The 21,005-nt window shown below is 46.9% G+C and overlaps 1 protein-coding gene across 1 annotated transcript in view; it reads left to right on the forward strand.

Moving 5' to 3' along the window:
• Positions 1–20,437, forward strand: part of RBCK1 (RANBP2-type and C3HC4-type zinc finger containing 1) — a gene marked incomplete in the record, with an annotated part of 94,376 nt that extends 73,939 nt beyond the window's left edge. Inside the window, 5 exon segments of the mRNA XM_077493493.1 lie at positions 1,539–1,650; positions 2,536–2,715; positions 5,867–5,965; positions 6,364–6,507; positions 19,313–20,437. Of these exon segments, the coding sequence (XP_077349619.1) occupies positions 1,539–1,650; positions 2,536–2,715; positions 5,867–5,965; positions 6,364–6,507; positions 19,313–19,393 (616 nt within the window).
• Between the last annotated feature and the right edge of the window lie 568 nt (positions 20,438–21,005).

Consider the following 21,005-nt stretch of genomic DNA (forward strand, 5'->3'; position numbering starts at 1 on the left):
GCCCTCCACCACCTCCCCTCCACCATCCTCACCACCACCTCCCCTCCACTATCCTCACCGCCACCTCCCCTCACACCATCTTCACCGCCACCTCCCACTCCACCTCCCCTCACCTCTCACCGCCACCTCCCCTCCACCATCCTCACCGCCACCTCCCCTCCACCATCCTCACCGCCACCTCCCCTCCACCATCCCTCACCGCCACCTCCCCTCCACCACCCCCACCTCCCCTCCACCATCTTCACCGCCACCTCCCCTCAGCCACCTCCCCTCCACCATCCTCACCGCCACCTCCCCTCCACCGCCACCTCCCCTCCACCATCCTCACCGCCACCTCCCCTCCACCGCCACCTCCCCTCCACCTCACCTCCCCTCCCCCACCTCACCGCCACCTCCCCTCCACCGCCACCTCCCCTCCACCATCCTCACCGCCACCTCCCCTCCACCATCCTCACCGCCACCTCCCCTCCACCATCCTCACCGCCACTTCCCCCTCCACTTCCTCACCGCCACTTCCCCTCCACCATCCTCACCGCCACTTCCGCTCCACCATCCTCACCGCCACCTCCCCTCCACCATCCTCACCGCCACCTCCCCTCCACCATCCTCACCGCCACCTCCCCTCCACCATCCTCACCGCCACCTCCCCTCCACCATCCTCACCGCCACCTCCCTTCCACCATCCTCACCGCCACCTCCCCTCCACCATCCTCACCGCCACCTCCCCTCCACCATCCTCACCGCCACCTCCCCTCCACCATCCTCACCGCCACCTCCCCTCCACCATCGTCACCGCCACTTCCCCTCCACCATCCTCGCCGCCACCTCCCCTCCACCATCCTCACCGCCACCTACCATCCTCACCGCCACCTCCCCTCCACCATCTTCACCTCCACCCCCCCTCCACCATCCTCACCACCCCCCTCCACCATCCTCACCACCTCCCTCCACCATCCTCACCGCCACCTCCCCTCCACCATCCTCACCGCCACCTCCCCTCCACCATCCTCACCGCCACCTCCCCTCCACCATCCTCACCGCCACCTCCCCTCCACCATCCTCACCGCCACTTCCCCTCCACCTTCCTCACCGCCACTTCCGCTCCACCATCCTCACCGCCACCTCCGCTCCACCATCCTCACCGCCACCTCCCCTCCACCATCCTCACCGCCACCTCCCCTCCACCATCCTCACCGCCACCTCCCCTCCACCATCCTCACCGCCACCTCCCCTCCACCATCCTCACCGCCACCTCCCCTCCACCATCCTCACCGCCACCTCCCCTCCACCATCCTCCCCTCCACCATCCTCACCACCACCTCCCCTCCACCATCCTCACCACCACCAACCCTCCACCATCCTCACCACCACCACCAACCCTCCACCATCCTCACCACCAGCTGGGAGACAGTCAGTTGATAGGAAAGCATCTATCAGATTTCAGTTAACCTCTGACCCCTGACATCTTTCATAGGTAATGTTGTAAGTTCTGATTATTAAGTCTATCTATAATATTCGCCCCTCTGTCCTCCCATCAGGGATTGTCTGCGGCAGGTTGTGAACTGCTGTGAGGACCCGGAGGTCTCCTGCCCCTTCCGGGATGAGATGTACGCCTGCGACAGCAAGCTGCAACAGAGAGAGATCCGAGCGGTAAAAGATGAACCTCTGTGATTGTGGGGGGGGCATTAGAGTGTAAGCTCCTCTGGTGCAGAGACTGATATGACTGGCTCAGTGTTCTCTGTACAGCGCTGCGGTATATGTCAGAGCTATATAAATGTATAATAATAGTGCGTGACTCGGGGGGGGGGGGGGGGGCATTAGAGTGTAAGCTCCTCTGGTACAGAGACTGATGTGACTGGCTCAGTGTTCTCTGTACAGCGCTGCGGTTTATGTCAGAGCTATAATAATGTGTGACTGTTGGTGGACGTCAGAGTGTAAGCTAGAGAGACTAATGTGACTGGCTCTCTGTACAGCACTGCTGTATATGTCAGAGCTATAAAAATGTATAATAATAATAGTGTGTGACTGTGGGGGACATTAGCGTGTAAGCTTTGCAGACCGTGTTCTAGACCCAAGTGTGGTTGCACAGCGCCTCCTGGTGACTGGAAAATAATTCACAAAGAATATAGGAAGGGAACGCTGTTACAGTATGTGATAACTGCATGATATTCCTCTTCTATCACTGCCATGTGCTACATGTCTCTATGTAGAGCAGTGTGGTGGTCAACAGATAAGGACTTCAGCTGTGAACCCGGACATCACCAAGAGGGCTTGAACAACATTAAGTATATATAATGCTGCAGGTAACTGAGAGATTGCAAGTCCAAATCTATAAATTCAATTAGAACCTGGGGTTACAAGTGACTGTTAGAGGTCTCTGCCCACTTTAAAAACAATGATGCTCCCACTCGGATTACGGATTGCTGTGGCCCAAGGGTCACCCACTGAGTTGAGCAGGAACACATGCGGCACCAGGGATGTAGACCGTACATGACTACAGACCGATGATTGCATGTTGCTTTGTTTTGTCCACAGTTGGTGTCATCGGAAGAGTATTCCCGTTTCCTAGAGCGTGGCCTGATAGTGGCGGAGAGCAGAAGTCAGAACAGTTACCACTGCCGCACAGCAGACTGCAAGGGGTGGTGCATCTACGAGGACTCCGTCAATGAGTTTTTCTGCCCCATTTGTGGAGCTGAGAATTGCCTAATTTGCAAGGTAGGTGTCATGGGAGAAGAGTTGCCTTGACTGGCTACTCATAAAGGGTGGAGCTATCAGTGCTGACCACTAAGGAACGATAGAGCTACTGCCACTAACTATCAAGGCAGAGTGGAGCTACAATCGCTGACTCGACAGAATGAAGCTACAACCACTAACTGCTCAGAGAGGGTGGAGCCACCACCATCGTCTACTCAGAGAGGGCAGGGCTGCCACAACTGACTGCACAGAGAGTGGAGCTGCTACAAGTGTCTATACAGGGTGGGTGGAGCTTTTTCCACAGATTATTTAGTGAGGATGCTGCTTGCGCAACTAACTACTCAGGAAAGGTGGGACTATCACCACTGACTGCTCGGGGTGGGACTATCCCCACTGACTGCAAAAAGCCTGGGGCTAGCACCACTGACTGCTTGAGGGTTGGAGATATCACCACTGGCTGCTCGGGGGGGGGGGGGGGGGGGTGGAACTATCACCCTTGGCTGCTCGGGGGTGGAGCTATCACCACACCGGCTGCTCGGGGGGGTGGAGCTATCACCACACCGGCTGCTCGGGGGGGTGGAGCTATCACCACACCGGCTGCTCGGGGGGGTGGAGCTATCACCACACCGCCTGCTCGGGGGGGTGGAGCTATCACCACACCGCCTGCTCGGGGGGGTGGAGCTATCACCACACCGGCTGCTCGGGGGGGTGGAGCTATCACCACACCGGCTGCTCGGGGGGGTGGAGCTATCACCACACCGACTGCTCTGGGGGTGGCGCTATCACCACACCGACTGCTCGGGGGGTTGAGCTATCACCACACCGACTGCTCGGGGGGGTTGAGCTATCACCACACCGACTGCTCGGGGGGGTTGAGCTATCACCACACCGACTGCTCGGGGGGGTTGAGCTATCACCACACCGACTGCTCGGGGGGGTTGAGCTATCACCACACCGACTGCTCGGGGGGGTTGAGCTATCACCACACCGACTGCTCGGGGGGGTTGAGCTATCACCACACCGACTGCTCGGGGGGGTGGAGCTATCACCACACCGACTGCTCGGGGGGTGGAGCTATCACCACACCGACTGCTCGGGGGGTGGAGCTATCACCACACCGACTGCTCGGGGGGGTGGAGCTATCACCACACCGACTGCTCGGGGGGGTGGAGCTATCACCACACCGACTGCTCGGGGGGGTGGAGCTATCACCACACCGACTGCTCGGGGGGGTGGAGCTATCACCACACCGACTGCTCGGGGGGGTGGAGCTATCACCACACCGACTGCTCGGGGGGGGGGTGGAGCTATCACCACACCGACTGCTCGGGGGGGTGGAGCTATCACCACACCGACTGCTCGGGGGGGTGGAGCTAACACCACACCGACTGCTCGGGGGGGTGGAGCTATCACCACACCGACTGCTCGGGGGGGTGGAGCTATCACCACACCGACTGCTCGGGGGGGGTGGAGCTATCACCACACCGACTGCTCGGGGGGGGTGGAGCTATCACCACACCGACTGCTCGGGGGGGGTGGAGCTATCACCACACCGACTGCTCGGGGGGGGTGGAGCTATCACCACACCGACTGCTCGGGGGGGTGGAGCTATCACCACACTGACTGCTCGGGGGGGTGGAGCTATCACCACACCGACTGCTCGGGGGGGTGGAGCTATCACCACACCGACTGCTCGGGGGGGTGGAGCTATCACCACACCGACTGCTCGGGGGGGTGGAGCTATCACCACACCGACTGCTCGGGGGGGGTGGAGCTATCACCACACCGACTGCTCGGGGGGGTGGAGCTATCACCACACCGACTGCTCGGGGGGGTGGAGCTATCACCACACCGACTGCTCGGGGGGGTGGAGCTATCACCACACCGACTGCTCGGGGGGGTGGAGCTATCACCACACCGACTGCTCGGGGGGGTGGAGCTATCACCACACCGACTGCTCCGGGGTTTGGGGCTATCACCACTGACTACACAAAGAAGACAGAGAAATTAATGCTGAGTACTCATAGAGGATGGCAAAAAAAAACTGGTGAAGTACATCATCATGTTACATGTGGGGGCTACATATACCTGTGTATGTTTTCAGATCTACTAAATGCATGGGGCTATCATTACTGAATGCTCGGGGGTAGAATTATACCCACTGGCTGCGAAGAACATGGGACTTTCACTACTCACTGCTTGGAGGTGGAGTTATCCCTGACTGCTCACAGGTGGAGCTATCACCACTGACTGCTCAAGGTGGGGCTGTCACCACTGACTGCTCAAGGTGGGGCTGTCACCACTGACTGCTCCGGGTGGGGCTGTGTCACCACTGACTGCTCCGGGGTGGGGCTATCAGCACTGACTGCTCACGGGTGGGGCTGTCAGCACTGACTGCTCACGGGTGGGGCTGTCAGCACTGACTGCTCACGGGTGGGGCTGTCAGCACTGACTGCTCACGGGTGGGGCTGTCAGCACTGACTGCTCACGGGTGGGGCTGTCAGCACTGACTGCTCACGGGTGGGGCTGTCAGCACTGACTGCTCACGGGTGGGGCTGTCAGCACTGACTGCTCCGGGGTGGGGCTGTCAGCACTGACTGCTCCGGGGTGGGGCTGTCAGCACTGACTGCTCCGGGGTGGGGCTGTCAGCACTGACTGCTCCGGGGTGGGGCTATCAGCACTGACTGCTCCGGGGTGGGGCTATCAGCACTGACTGCTCCGGGGTGGGGCTATCAGCACTGACTGCTCCGGGGTGGGGCTATCAGCACTGACAACACAAAGAGGAGGGAGAAATTGGTGCGGAGTACTCGGAGAGGATGGTAATAACAGTGGTGAAGTACAGCACCATGTGGGGGTTACATATCCCTGTGTAAGTGTTCAAATCAATCCGGGTGGCACTGTGGGGCCCTTTCGCATCCCAGGCCGGATTGTACACAGGATCTCATCTTCCCTCCATATCACCATTAAACCCCCCCCCCCCCCAAAGCTATTAAGAGCCAGAATACCTATTGAAGTTCTGGTGTTGGTAGTTGAGTAACAGGGGTGGGGATTAGTGCTGTAAAGGGGGGCGGAGTTAATCCCAACATGACAGCACTCTAAGGGCAGCACTCCAGCACTGTTCTTATCTTTTAGGCCAGGACAGGTTCACTTTAATGAGTGTTTATCCCCACAGGCCATCCACACTGGAATGAACTGCAAAGAGTACCAGGATGACCTGCGTATCCGAGCGCTGAATGACACTGCCGCCAGACAGACCAGCGACATGCTAAAGGTGAGGGTCATGTGACCTGCGGTCTCCTTGCAATCATGGGTGAGAGACCAAAGGGTACTGAGCACCATGTCGAAGATCTCATTGGTCGGAGGCCTCCCATAATCGAGGAATCTTACTGATAGGATCAGGTTCCTTTTAACATCACCGTTCACATTTCTTGCCAACTTACCTAGCTGGAACAGACCCGGGCTAGCATCGGCCACCTGCCCACCAGCAAAATTATAGGCGTAGTTTAATGCTGCATATTCACCTTACATTCACGAACAGGTAAGCACTGATCACCCGCCAACCCTCCACCCGACACAGCAGTTTCCATTCTCAGTGGATGGGTGAATAATCTTAGCAATGCCTTGGCACAGCTGTCAGAGTTTATTTTCCTTTCCTCCTTCTCTCTGCAGACACTCGTCCAGACCGGGGAAGCCATGTACTGTCCCGCCTGTCAGATCATTGTCCAAAAGAAAGACGGCTGCGACTGGATCCGCTGCACCATGTGTCAGACTGAGATCTGCTGGGTGACCAAGGGCCCTCGCTGGGGGCCACAGGTGAGAGGGTGCTAGGTGAAGGTGGAGTGTTTTTGGAGCATAAAGAACCAAGGGGAGAAGGGTAAGGTCAAATTGGGGACCTGAGAAATGTTGCATATCGGAGGAACGTGCGCCCTGCCAGGGAAAGTCGCTATGCCAAGCCTTGTGCGCCCAGCATTAAGGTGATTTGTAAAGGTAGAAGGGTTTTTTTTTCTGTTTTTTTTTTTTCTACCTTCACTGCAAAAACGTTCTGTGTCCAGGGTTCCTTCAGCCCCCCGAATACTTATCTGAGCCCAATCTTGATCCAGCGCTGTGCCCAAGAGCAGCAGCACTCTCTCGGCTCTGTGTGAAAGGGGCCTAAACAAAGGAGCTGCAAGTATCACCCCGGTAAAACCCCTTGCAGCAATATCGGTCTAGTTTGCGTCTGATACCGATTTTTCAGAAAATGCTGATATCGGCCTGCAATAATCGGCCTTCCCAGTCGATCCCTATATCCCCTTCTTTTCACTAAACTTTTATTTATTTTTTTATCACATAGGCTACAAAAAGTCCTCTATGTGATGATTTTTTTGGTGGCAGGTTCTCTTTAAAGGGGTGGTTTTTCACCTTAATGCATGCTATGTATTAAGGTGAAAAACCTTTTGTCATGCTGCAGCCCCCCAGTGCCCCTGGTTTTACTTACCTGAACCTGTTTTTTTTTTTTCACCTCAGGGACGAGCACGCCAGCTCTGTCTCATGTCCTGGTTGGATAGATTGATAGCGGCGCAGCCATTGGCTCCCTCTGCCGTCAATCAAATCCAATGACGTGGGCCCCCGGGCCCGAGCCCTGCTCTCTCTGTGTCAGTAAATGCAGAAGCAGGACTTGGGTGCGCGCCCGCACTGGTGTCCCGAAGGAGATCGTTTCCCCGAGCACTCGAGAAGAGGAGGAGCTACCAGCGCCACGGAGGTACCCCAGAAGAGGAGGATCAGGGCCACTCTGTGCAAAACCAATTGCACAGTGGAGGTAATTATGATATAGTTTGTTAGTTTATTATTATTATTCTTTTTTAAACGAGGGGTTAGTAACCCTTTAATGAGACATCATGGGTTTAAAAGTCCCCTAATGTCTCTCCAGTTAAGCTGATGGAACGCAGATTGCTGCCATTCCCAGGATACGTGGAAGCGACTGGGTGGCTGCAAAGCTGCCTGATCGCTTCCATCTGACAGTTGGCAGATAGGTTGTAGCTGCTGGGAGTAACCAAAAGGGTTAAAAGATCAGAGAATTCCGGCTCACAGAGGGTAAAGTCTTAGGGCAGCTCTAAAAAAAAAAAAAAGTATTATATATGGGGCAAAAGGCCCAGTCCATAGGGTGCATACATTTCGTATGACTGTGGATTGCAGCAGAAGGGGCAGCCACCCTCGGAGTGTGACCAGCTCTCTGGGGCTAAGAATAAAGGAAGGGGGGAGGCGCCACCTAAGTGTAGTATTAAGAGTTAAAATGTTATTGACACAAAATTAAAGACTCGCAAGATTTCAGTGGAAAGGATCACTCATCACATGATGGGAATGGGCAACTAGCCTTCGTCATGCAGGCTTCGCTTGGTGATTCTGACAGCTAGGGGATGGTGGAAATGGGCATGGACGCCTTGCAGATCCAGGAAGTTTACACCAGCCAGCATGGAACGCACCAGCGGATGTAATGTCACCAGGGAGGAATCGATCTGTCGGGCTGCGCCAGGCTCCTGGTCTAATGTCAAATTTTCAGGGCCCTGGTACAGCCCAACACATCTGGCTCTCAATTCCCCCCGGTGATGTCACTTCCGCTGGAGCGTTCCATGCTGGCCAGTGTGGACTTCCTGGATCTGCAGGGCATCCATGCCCATTTCCACCATCGCCTAGCTGTCCGAATCACCAACCGAAGCCCGTAGGACAGAGGGGAGCTGCTGATTCCCATCATGTGATGAGCGATCTTTTTTATTGGAGTCTTTTTAATCTTGTGTCAATAAAATTTTCAACTCTTAATACTACACTTAGACCCTTTTCACACTGAGGCACTCAAAAACTGCCCATAAAAACTGGCGTTTTTGCTGCACTTTTGTGGCATTAGAGGTGTGCTTTTTTTAAAGAAATTCTCTTTGCACATCTAGAGAGAGAGAGTTACCATTTCTGCCCATTCTACTTTGCAAAATTGCTCAAGCTCTGTCAGATTGGATCGAGAGCGTCTGTGATCAGCAATTTTCAAGTCTTGCCACAGATTCTCAGTTGGATTTAGGTCTGGACTGTGACTGGGCCATTCTAACACATGAATATACTTTGATCTAAACCATTCCATTGTAGCTCTGGCTGTATCTTTCAGGTCGTTGTCCTGCCGGAAAGGTGAACCTCCCCCCCAGTCTTAAGTCTTTTGCAGACTCTAACATGTTTTCTTCTAGGATTGCCCTGTATTTGGTTCCTTCCATTTTCCCATCAACTCTGACCAGCTTCCTTGTCCCTGCTGAAGAAAAGCATCCCCACAATATGATGCTGCCACCACCATGTTTCACGGTGGGGATGGTTTGTTCAGGGAGATGTGCAGTTATGGATTTCCACCACACATAGCGTCTTGCTTTTAGGCCAATTTTGATCTCCTCTGACCAGAGCACCTTCTTCCATGTTTGTGTCCTCCACATGCATGGCTTCTCCCAAACTGCAAACGGGACATCTTATGGCTTTCTTCTAACAATGTCTTTCTTCTTGTCACTCTTCCATAAAGGGCAGATTTGTGGAGAGACGACTAATAGTTGTCCTGTGGACAGATTCTCCCCCCTGAGCTGTGGATCTCTGCAGCTCCTCCAGAGTTACCATGGACCTCTTGGCTGCTTCTCTGATGAATGCTCTCCTAGCTCGGCCGGTCAGTTTAGGTGGACGGCCATGTCTTGGTAGGTTTGTAGTTGTGCCATACTCTTTCCATTTTCGGATGATGGCTTGAACAGAGCTCAATGAGATGTTCAAAGCTTGGAATAGTTTTTTTTAAAACCTAGCCCTGCTTTATACTTCTCCAAAACTTCCCTCCCTGACCTGTCTGGTGTGTTCCTTGGCTTTTATGATGCCGTTTGTTCACTAAGGTTCTCTAACAAACCTCTGAGGGCTTCACAAAACATCTGTATTTATACTGAGATTAAATTACACACAGGTGGAATCTATTTACTGATTAGGTGACTTCTAAGGGCTATTAGTTCCACTAGAGTTTAGTTAGGGGTATCAGAGTAAAGGGGGCTGAATACAAATGCACGCCACGCTTTTCACATATTTGAAAGTGCCCTGTATTGAAGTAGTAAAGAATAACCTTTATTTTTTCTAGCAATCTTTTTTTTTTTTTTATTATTTCTTCCTCAATCAAGACTCTTCTCTACACTACTGCAGTTCTTTACACCACCGCAGCCCTGTCATCCTCATCCTGGCATTTTGGATGTACCGCATTGATGCCTCTCTGGATTGCAGTGTCAGCCGCAGGCTCCCAACTATCACATAGTTCTAGTTAAGTATGCGGCTTGGGTGCTTTTGGTGTCCAAAGCCACTGCCGTTGTCTCTGTGCCTCCCCTGTTTCTGAAAACTCCCTTTGTGAGTAGGCCATTTGAGCCAGATACTGAGAGCTTCCACATTTTTATTGGTCTCCAGGCACCATTATTTCCCGGTTTTGCACCAGCTTTGCCATGGAAAAGGTTACTTTCTATTACTATTGACAACATTTTGCTGGGTAGAGTGTCACCCACACATTCCACCTTCTCTTTCCTTCCACAAAGTGTCGAGGAAGCATCTCCCTGCTCAAAAGAGCCATGCTGAACTTTAATCGTTGACCTGTTCCTGCTGTCTGCCTTCAGTGACTTTGGTCGTCCTCAGCCGCCCAGCCCTCTGGTCATGAAGCTTCACCGGCCACCAGCTCTTCTGGTTTAACAAATACTCAAGGCCTTACCTCTCACCCTGATCCCTGTATATTGCTTCCTGAGCTGTGGCTGCAACATGTCTGATTCTAAAAATAGGGGACAGTTTTGCTCTATTGGGGGACCCACTCACACTCTCCACAAACAGGTCCAAACAAAGTGTTTGGATGTCAGGATACGGAACAGTTAAAGTGGTTGTAAAGTCACTATTCACAAATCCTGGAATCTCTTCTGTTACAGGAAGATGTACTGTGCAGTATCTGTGTTTTTTTTAAAAAACTGCAGCGAAATACTTTATTTTACAGTGCTGCTGTGTGGTCACGTGACCTCCTGGTGCTCCCCTCCCCCAATCTGAGTACTACGGTTGGTGGGGTTGAGATTCCCTATTGACTTCAGCCTAGAGAAGAGGAGGGGAGCTGCGGGAGGTCATGTGAGCACAGCGACGCTCTGAAATGAGGAATTTCCCTGCATAATCTTTGAGACACAGATACTACACATTATATCTTTCTGTAACAGAGGGGATCCATAGTTACATAGTTATATAGTAAGGTTGAATAAAGACACCAGTCCATCCAGTTCAACCTGAGTGAGTGTCTACAATTGTCCCTATCCCTGTACATTGCACACTCACATCGGCCCCTACCCTCAAGGAACCCTCAATCCAAGGTCCCCATTCATATACTAGGGCCAATTTGGAACAGAAGCCAATTAACCTACCTGCATGTCTTTGGAGTGTGGGAGGAAACCAGAGTACCCAGAGGAAACCCACGCAGGCACAGGGAGAACATGCAAACTCCAGGCAGGTAGTGTCGTGGTTGGGATTCAAACCAGCGACCCTTTTTACTGCTAGGTGAGTGTGCTAACCACTACACCACTGTGCCGCCCAATTCCAGGATTTGTGATTTGACAGCCACAGCGGCGGGAGGGGAGGGGCGGAGGAGATGGCTCACACACAGACTCCCGTGCTGACAGGCAGGGAGAAGGAGGAGAAAAATGTTGGACTGTGCCAGGCAACAGCCTTGACCCTCATCGTGGGAGTGAAGTTAATGACCATCATCAATTTATCGCAGTGAGAAACATGAGAGAGAAGCTCACTACCCCGATTGATCCTGATTGGATCAAAGGATGAATCTAACACTCTGTGAACTTGAATGGGGTAAAACTTTGTAATTTTGCAAGTTTTGTAAGTTTTTCCCAAAATTAGGAGATTGGTCAAATTTGGGACAGGTGTGGGGTTTATCATTAATTTCATTTCAGTTCAGTTTTTGTCATATAATTTAATTTCTATGTTGATTGGCCCCCAAGTGAAAGTCCCCCAGGCCCCCCCAAGGTCTAAATTCGGCACTGAGGGTCATGCACAATCTTATGGCCCAAATTACCCAGTTGTTATCAAAGAGACTGGAGGCCCTTTACAGAATTTTGTAAATGGATCAGTTGCCTAGTGGTAGATTTAGCTGCGGTGGCTTAGAGGCCTCCCATCTTCTTGCAATAGTCTATTGTTGGTACATATGTGTAGGGTCCTTTGGCTAACGTGCTGGACTGCATAACTTTCTTGCAAGAAGCATTTAGTTTGCATGGCTGTGGATGCTGCCACTGAGGATGCTACTCATTCCCAATGGAAGGGGCAGACTGGTTCTTGAGTCCAACCAAGAAGTCTCCCTTTCAGCTTAACGTCACCTTTGACTTGAAGCTCCCACAGCCTTGGCTGCCCACCCAGCTGGAAAGCCTAGTACTCCAAAGCTGGCAGATCCAACAACAAGTTCAAGTTGACACAAAGGTGCACCCTCAATTTCCAGAGGAAGGGGGGATGTCTGTTGACCTTTACGGCCACCTGCATTTCTTGCATCCCTGATGCCCGGGGACAAGTGGTGGAGTCCCATTGTTACAAACTTCAGTTTTGTTTCCTGCCCCTTCCTTACTTTCTTTCCTCAAACCTTCCTGTGTCCCCTCAGCATTTCACTGATCTTCATGATGCACTTATGTATCAAAGGATTATAGCCCCAGTTCCTGCTGCCGAAAGCTTTCAGGGGTGTTACTCCAAATTTTTCACTGCCTCAAAAAGGGAGCATTTACCCCATCTTGAATCTCAAGGCCCTGAATGTTTATACGCAGCCCAAAAATTTCCAGATGGGGTCAACCAGATCTGTCATTGCTTCCCTTCAGAAGGGGGCTTCGATGGATATAAAAGATACTTATATACATTTTTTTAAGGTCATCAACACCCCCTATGTTTTGCTTTAGGACCTTCGCATCGACAGTTTGTGGCCCTTACATTTTGACCTATCTTTTGCCCCCCTTGTGTTCACCAAGGTTCTGGCTCCAGACATAGATCTGTTATTCTCTCTGAGTATTCCCATTGTGGCATACTAGGGCACCCTTCTGTTGCATGAACAGTGAGCAAACACTGAAGGACAACACGTCTCTGAATGTCATTATCTTCAGAAATCGCTGGTTTTGATTCATCACTTGGAGTAATTGGAGCTGGACTTGGATACTTCCTAAGCCAGAGTGTTCCTTCCCCAAGAGACACTAGTCTCTCAGGTTTCAAGTCTATTTTTTAATCCAGAAGTCATCTGAGCCTCTGGTTCTGCAGTTTCTTGGGGCTCATAGTAGCCTCCTTTAAATCAGTTTCCTTTACCCAATTCCATATCTTGTCATCTTGGGACACCTCAGCTCTGTCTCTTGATAAATCAATCTGGTTGACCCTAAGGACCAGGCTGTTCCGGTCTTGAAGGCTCCATGATCTGACGTTGGAGTCTGAGAAGTCTGATTTATATCCAGTCAGACAATGCCATAGCAAGGGTGTACATCAATCATCAGTGAGGTACAAGATGTCTCACTGTGAAACAAGAGAGTAGATCCTGTGCTTGGCAGAATTTTGTGTTACAGCCTTGTTAGCCATTTACATTCCCAGTGTAGACAACTTGCAGTTGAGATTTAATCAGCTGGCAGAATCTGGATCCAGGAGAGGATCTCTGCACCCAGAGATGTCCAGGACCTTTGTCACAGGTGGGGGATGTCACATGTAAATGTCCTGGACTTCAGGTTCAGCAACAAACTGGAGAGTTTTGTGTCCCAGTCCAAGGATCTTTACTCCATGATCTATGAGTTTCCTCCCATGAAAGTTCTTCCATGTATGCTCTGCGGGATTGAGACTGAGGGCTTTCTAGCGATCCAGGTTGGCCCAGGCAGATGCTATACTCCAACCTGGTACAACTACTAGCATACGAACTGGGCTCAAAGTTAAAATCTGTCTGGATTTACTGACTGGTTCTAAGGGAGAGGGGCATCTCTGAGTCTGATTTCTATGATGCTCAAGGAACGCTAGGAAGCCTACTACCAGCAAGACTTATCATTGAACATGGAAGGGGTATACTTTACCTTGTGTAAGACTAAATGCTTTCACCCCAGGAGATTCTCAGTTGGACAGATCCTCTTTTCTGCAGTTGGGTCTGAACTATCGTTTGCCACTTAGCACCTTCAAGGATGAAAACTCTACCCTTTCTCTTCTGTTTCAGAGACCATTGGCTTCCAACTCTCTGATTAAGACTTTTGTGCATGGGGTTTCCCATGTGACTCCCCCTTTCCAATTCTCTCAACACTTCTTAAGCCCTTGATTTGAAACTAACAGAGACATTTCTCGCTTGTTTCTTGTGGCAATCATCTCGGCTAGGCAAGTGTCTTTTCTGGCAGCGGTCTTGCACAAAGACAAGGTGCTATTGAGGCCTTGGTCTGCCTTCCTTTCCCTTCCGAAAGTAGTCTCTGCATTCAACTTTAACCAATATGTGTGTGTAGTGTATTGAATGGTTTCAAGTGAAGGTGGTTTGTCCTTTTGAGGAGTCTCATAACCAAAAAAGTTGTGGTGTCTGTAAGACTTGTTGAGGTCCCAGGCTTCTGCCTTTCTGAAAGAGAAAGCAAGACGCTCCACAGGGTAGAATGAGTATGGAAGTCATTCCTAGTATAAAGGTTCATCACACTTGTAGTTGTATTTAACCCTTTCATGACTAAGCCTATTTTTGGAATTTGGTGTTTACAAGTTAAAATCCATATTTTTTGCTAGAAAATTACTTGGAACCCCCAAACATTATATATATTTTTTTAGCAGAGGCTCTAGAGAATAAAACGGCGATTGTTGCAATATTTTATGTCACACGGTATTTGCGCAGTGGTGTTTTAAACGCAACTTTTTGGGAAAAGGGACACTTTCATGAATAAAAAAAAAACAAAACAGTAAAATTAGCCCAATTTTTTTGCGAAATGTGAAAGATAATGTTACGCCGAGTAAATAGATACCAAACATGTCACACTTTATAATTGCGCGCACTTGTAGATTGACGACAAAGTACGGTACCTAAAAATCTCAATAGGCGACGCTTTAAAATTTTTTTACGGTTACCAGGTTAGCGTTACAGAGGAGGTCTACTACTAGAATTATTGCTCTCGCTCTGACGATCGCGGCGATACCTCACATGTGTGATTTGAACACCGTTTACATACGCGGGCGCGACTTCCGTATGCGTTTTCTTTGCTTCGCGAGCTCGCGGGGACGGCGGGCGCTTTGAAATTTTTTTTTTTATTTTTTTATTTTTTTTATTTATTTTTAAATGACTAAATTGTTTAAAAAAAAAAATAAAAAATTTGATCACTTTTATTGCTGTCACAAGGAATGTAAACATCCCTTGTGACAGTAATAGGTGGTGACAGGTACTCTTTATGGAGGGATCGGGGGTCTAAAAGACCCCCCACCCCTCCTTTACACTTCAATGTATTCAGATCGCCGAAAACGGCGATTCTGAATACCGGATATTTTTTTAAAACCGGCGCCATTGGCAGCCGAGTAAACGGGAAGTGACGTCATGACGTCGCTTCCGTGTTTACGATGAGGAGACTGGAACGAAGCCGATTACGGCTTCGTTCCAGTTCCTCCCCAGCAGCCAGAGCCGACGGATCGCAAATCGGTGCTCCCGATCGAGCGGGAGCACCGGTAACAGCGGCGAGAGGCGGCGGGAGGGGGGGACGTCCCCTCCCGCTCCTCCGGCATAACAGCCGAGCGGCTTTTAGCCGCATCGGTTGTTATGCCTGGATAGCCAATCGCCTGCTGTAAAAAACGGTACCGGGATGATGCCTGCAGGTGCGGGCATCATCCCGGTATAACCCTCGGAAGCCGAGTACGCAGATGTGCGTACGCTCGGCGGGAAAGGGTTAAGATGTTTATTTGAGTTCATAGTTAATAAGCGATTAGTAAAGCTAACGCATTTCAGGGGAAATGCCTCAGGGTTAGCATATAGAAAAACTGACAGACCTAGCCGGGATAGAGGCTTTTGGAGGGGACTGAATGTGAGCCTCTTGCCGACCGATCATGAGCCCTGGCATTTGGGGGAACAGTGTTCTTTGTGAGCTGTATGCCTGGGGACCCTCGAGGTTGTGCTACTTTGGATTCAAGTTCATGTCCCCCCAAAGCACAGACTCTGGGAGCCCTGTATATGCCATATTATAGTGATAGCCTTCATAATGTTGAAGCTCATAGAAGGTGTTGATGTCATCAACTCAGGCCACCTGTCTGTCTGTTGTCTGCTAGAATGTGTTTATTGTAAATAAGTCTCTAGTAAGAGTCATTAGATCCCCATTGTTTGTGTTAATTAACTCTGCTATTGTGTAAAGGAGATCTGTGTTGATTTGTAAAATGTTGATTGTGTTTTCTGAGCTACAAGATGGCAAGTCTGGCCTAAAGGTCATGTCTGAGTCATCTAGGCCAAGTCTAAAGGATTAGTAATTAACTCATGTTAATTAGGTCTGGTCACCGGTGTATTTTAAGAGTAATATGAGCAGCTCCTCTTTTTTACTGTATATAAGACCTGTATTCCTTCCAATAAAGGTTCATTCCTGCTAGAACCTCAACACAGAGCCTCGTCTCGTCTTGGGGGAGAATTATTCGTATGGGTTTCTTGTTCAGCTGATGGAAGTGTTTGGCAGCTGCCTTGTTTGGGGAATGTCCTAAACGACTTTAACCCCTTTCATACTCGGGCTGTCGTTACAACAACCTATAACTAGAAAATGCATTTCCTGGAGAAAATGCGTGGGAATGCTGAATAGCATCAAAACTGCCCCATCATATTGCCCCCATCAAAACTGCCCCATCATATTGCCCCCATCAAAACTGCCCATCATATTCCTCTATTATAAATCAGTACATGGTGTGTCTGTGCTCTCCCCCACTGCCCATCACTGTGTGTAAGAAGCTTTGGTAACCACGGAAACAAAACATACAACAAAAGCCTGGCTGCCCTAAATTTAATGAAATTTAATGAAATTACACTAAACTTAAAACCGCTTTTTCGCAAAAACTGTAAAAGATATCAAACTGAAAAGATATAGCCAGATAGCTGAATATTTTGTGAACATTTTAAAGTTTGTTTGGCGTCTGTAGGTGAAAGTATGAAGGAGCTGAAACTTTTGGCAGCGGAAGAAGTTTTTACGGATTTTAAGCATGCTCTCATTGACTTCAATGTTAAAAAAAACGTGTTAAAAAGCTTAATATTTTGAAAAAGTATACATAGTAGAAAAAAAGGTGAAGAAGAGCCAACATCAGTTGAAAGAGCGGAACATTTTAAAAGTTAAATGGCTTTAATAGCTGAAGGTATGCAGAAGTTACGCAGAGCCAAAAAACGTACGGAATAATATAATTAAAAAGATGATGATTAATAAATAAAAAAACGATTAACAATAGTGGGACTGCTAAAGCATTCCCACTAAATATCTCATTATTACAATGTACAATAATAACGGAATGGTGCTATAGATTGGACATATAAAAAATATATATATCACAACCAGGGTAAGAGAATGGATCCAATGGAATATAAAAAAATCAATTGGTGTATAGAATATCAAATACTTATTGAGGATCATGATAGCATATATATATATATATATATATATATATATATATATATATATATATATATATATATAAATTTGTATATAGAATTGCAAGGAGTAAATAGGTAATGACATAATCAAATTCACATCATATATTGTAGAGTATAACATATGACACAAATCCAAATACAAAATACAATTAAGAATATGATAAATATATAAATGTATATGATATGATGTGTATGTTTATCATATTCTTAAATGTATTTAGATTTGGATTTCTGGTATATTTTATACTCTGATATATGACATATTTATATGCTTATCATTATCTTCAATAGATTCAAATATATATATATATACACAAATATTTTTTTATATTTATATTCTTATCACTTACAATAGATTTGCGACATTTTATACACCAATTGATATTTTATAACAAATTTGTGCAAATCTTGCAGATAATGCGCAAAACCTCTTGCTCGTTAACAAGAGCACGTGCACCTATTTGGATGTTATTCTTGGAATATCCATTTATATTAGCGACTGTTGCACACTTTTTTAGCACTTTAGATTTATTTTTGCACTTTATGGACTATTGGCACATTTTAGCACTTTATTGACTGTCAGCACTTTTCTTCATTTTGAGAATTCATTATATCTTATTAAAATAACTGTTTACAGAGTTTATTATTGGAGTAAGAGGTTTTGCGCATTATCTGCAAGATTTGGACAAATTTGTTTCATTGTATGTGATTGGTGATCGCTATTTGATTTTGCAGCAATTCCGTCTATTTAAGCACTAGTCACTTTTAGTAGCGCAGAGGTTTTTACATATTTGAATTGATATTTTATATTCTATTTTATTGTTCTTTTCAGTATATTTTTTGTTTTCTGTTGGATCTATTTTTCTTAACCTGGTCAGTTTATCTTCTTTTTTTTTTTTTATCTATATATGCAATCTATAGCAATGTTCTTTTATTACTCTACATCCTAAGCATGAGATTTTTTATTGGTTGTCTTTATTATTTTCCCATACACTAGCCCTGATGGGGGCTAAGAACTCCAATAAACTTCTTACATACAACCACAAGTGTGATGAACCTTTATACTAGGAACAAATCATTCTGAGGTTACTTCCCCTATCAGGACTCTGCGAGCCGTTCAGTTCAGATGAGTTTTTTATTTTTTGTGTAAGATTAGATATACATAATTAAAATTATATAAAATTCTAATTTATATATTTCAAAAAAAATGTTTTCATTAAAAAAAATAATATTTTTGTAAGATTAGATATAAATAAAGTTATATAAAAGTACATTTATAATTTAAAAAAAATAATGTTTTCATTCCAAAAAATTGGAAAATTTAATATCATATAAAATAAATAAAATGATATAAAATTTCAATTGATACTTTTTAAAACTCATTTTTTTTACTAAAATGTAAGATTATATATTAAAATGATATAACATTTCAACTTATACTTTTTAAAACAGTTTTTTTTTATTATTAAAAAAATGCAAAATGTAAGATTATATAAAAATAAATACTCTTAATTGTAAAACTTCAATGTATACTTTTTTTAACTTAAAAAAGATATATATATATATATATATATATATATATATATATATATATATACACACACACACACATACATATATCTGCTTAGTTATAAATAGGCTGCCTACAATCATGCAAGCCAAGCCATTTATAGGGCTCAGCGTCTTTTACAAACTGAGCGATGTGGACAGTGTAAATATTTGAGACATTCAAGATCGTAAATAAATAAAATTATATAAAATTTTGATGTAAAAGCTTTAAAGTTTCTAAGTACAGTACATGTAAAATGAAATTGACCAAAATCATTAGCATTACCTTTTTTTTGATACTTAAATTCAAGTGTGAACATTTTCTTTCTGACCTTTAAGCAAATTTTAAGTGGTGCGTTTGGTTTGATGATGTCACTCTAAGTTTTCCTCCAATGGCAATTGTTTATATGCATAATGACCCCCCCCCCCCCCCATTTTCTGTACTTGCAGGGTCCAGGAGACACCTCAGGGGGGTGTCGGTGTAACGTGAACGGAAGAAAATGTGACCCGCGTTGTCAGAATTGCCACTGAACAAGGAGAAGGTGTCGGTCAGCGAAGTGAAGAAGGGAAGCCACACCCCCCAGTATTTGAAAACTGCGTCTTCAGTGACACCCCAACTTCTTTTCGTTACGTATCTCCTTTCCAGGTTGTCACGTTACAGCTAAGCTGGAACAGACCGGATAACATTGCGAGTGGGGAAAGCCAGCTGATTGGCTGATTTTTGATCATTGCTGGTTCGCTACGCAATATGGCTCCTGCAATGTTTATAAATGACGCCTAAATCAGCAAACCTCCCCCCCCCCCCCCCCCCCGCGCTCACTTCTCACACCGGGTCCACGATCATGGCACCACGTCGATGGACCGTCACCTGACGCCAGAACATCGTCCTCAGTCCAGGAACTGGAACCTACCTATGCATTTGCGTTTATATTGCACTTATCCTGTCCACAAGGGGGCTCTGTTCTCCCTAATTATTGCCCCAATACCTCAATGTACAGACTGCACACTTCATGGAAAGCCCCCTTCTGAGATATCGTTTCTCTCTGCGTTTTCGTATTTAGCGGTGGACTCTGAGGCAAAAATTGCAGATCATTTCAGTTTAGCTTTTTTTTATTCAATTATTTTATTTTATTTTTATTTGCTACACTACAGCTAGTGTCTCTGTAGTCCTGCTATTAAGGAAGGCGTTTTTATTTTTATTTTTTATTTTTTATTTTTTTTGGTTTACAGTTTACGGGATTTTTGTTACATTTGATGAAATTCATTAGTATAGTGACAGTTGCTGACCGCACTCTCAGGCTATCGAGAAATAATTCTATATATTTTCAGCTTCTTGTATAAATGAAAAATTAGCTATTACTTTATATTTTTTTACCTTAATTAACTCATAATTGCACAGTCCTGGTTGGTAATTTTCACTCTAAAAAAACAAACAGAATCTTGCGAGCTACCATGTGAAAATCCAAAATGATAATTAGAGATGATTGAAGGACAGCTGCTAGCATTGATCGCATCCCATATGCTCATGCCAAAAAAGTTTTATACCAATATAATGCTGCGCTATCCAATTGTGATCATACGGTAACCGTGCTAAATCACAATATTACTGGCTGCAGTTCAATAGTGGTGGTGAGATATTCTATTCCTATATAAAGGAATAGAATATCTCACCACCACTATTTAACTGCAGCCAGTAATATTGTGATTCAGTACGGTTACCGTATGATCACAATTGGATAGCGCAGCATTATATTGGTATAAAACTTTTTGGTAATTTTGACTGCCATCTGTCTTTGTGTTCCAAAAACATTATATGAAAGAACACATCCCTAGCATCCCTTTAGACGTGTATGTTCAAGCAGCTGATCAGCAGATTGCACAGATAAATATCTAGACAAAGAAATGGTAGGATAAAAAGGCGCTCTAGGTAAAAATCGACCCTCCTGGGATCATCAGTTCACAGTTTGATGCAAGATGAAATCGTGACAAAGTAGGGAGATGTCTTGAGGTGCAAGAACACATCCCTAGTATCCCTTTAGACGTGTATGTTCGAGCAGCTGATCAGCAGATTCCACAGGTAAAGATCTGGACAAAGAAATGGTAGGATAAAAAGGCGCTCTAGGTAAAAAATCGACCCTCCTGG

The sequence above is a fragment of the Lithobates pipiens genome, unplaced genomic scaffold (genome assembly GCF_037356315.1).
Source record: "Lithobates pipiens isolate NorthernLeopardFrog02 unplaced genomic scaffold, aLitPip1_a1.2 Scaffold_19, whole genome shotgun sequence".
NCBI classification, from domain to species: domain Eukaryota; kingdom Metazoa; phylum Chordata; class Amphibia; order Anura; family Ranidae; genus Lithobates; species Lithobates pipiens.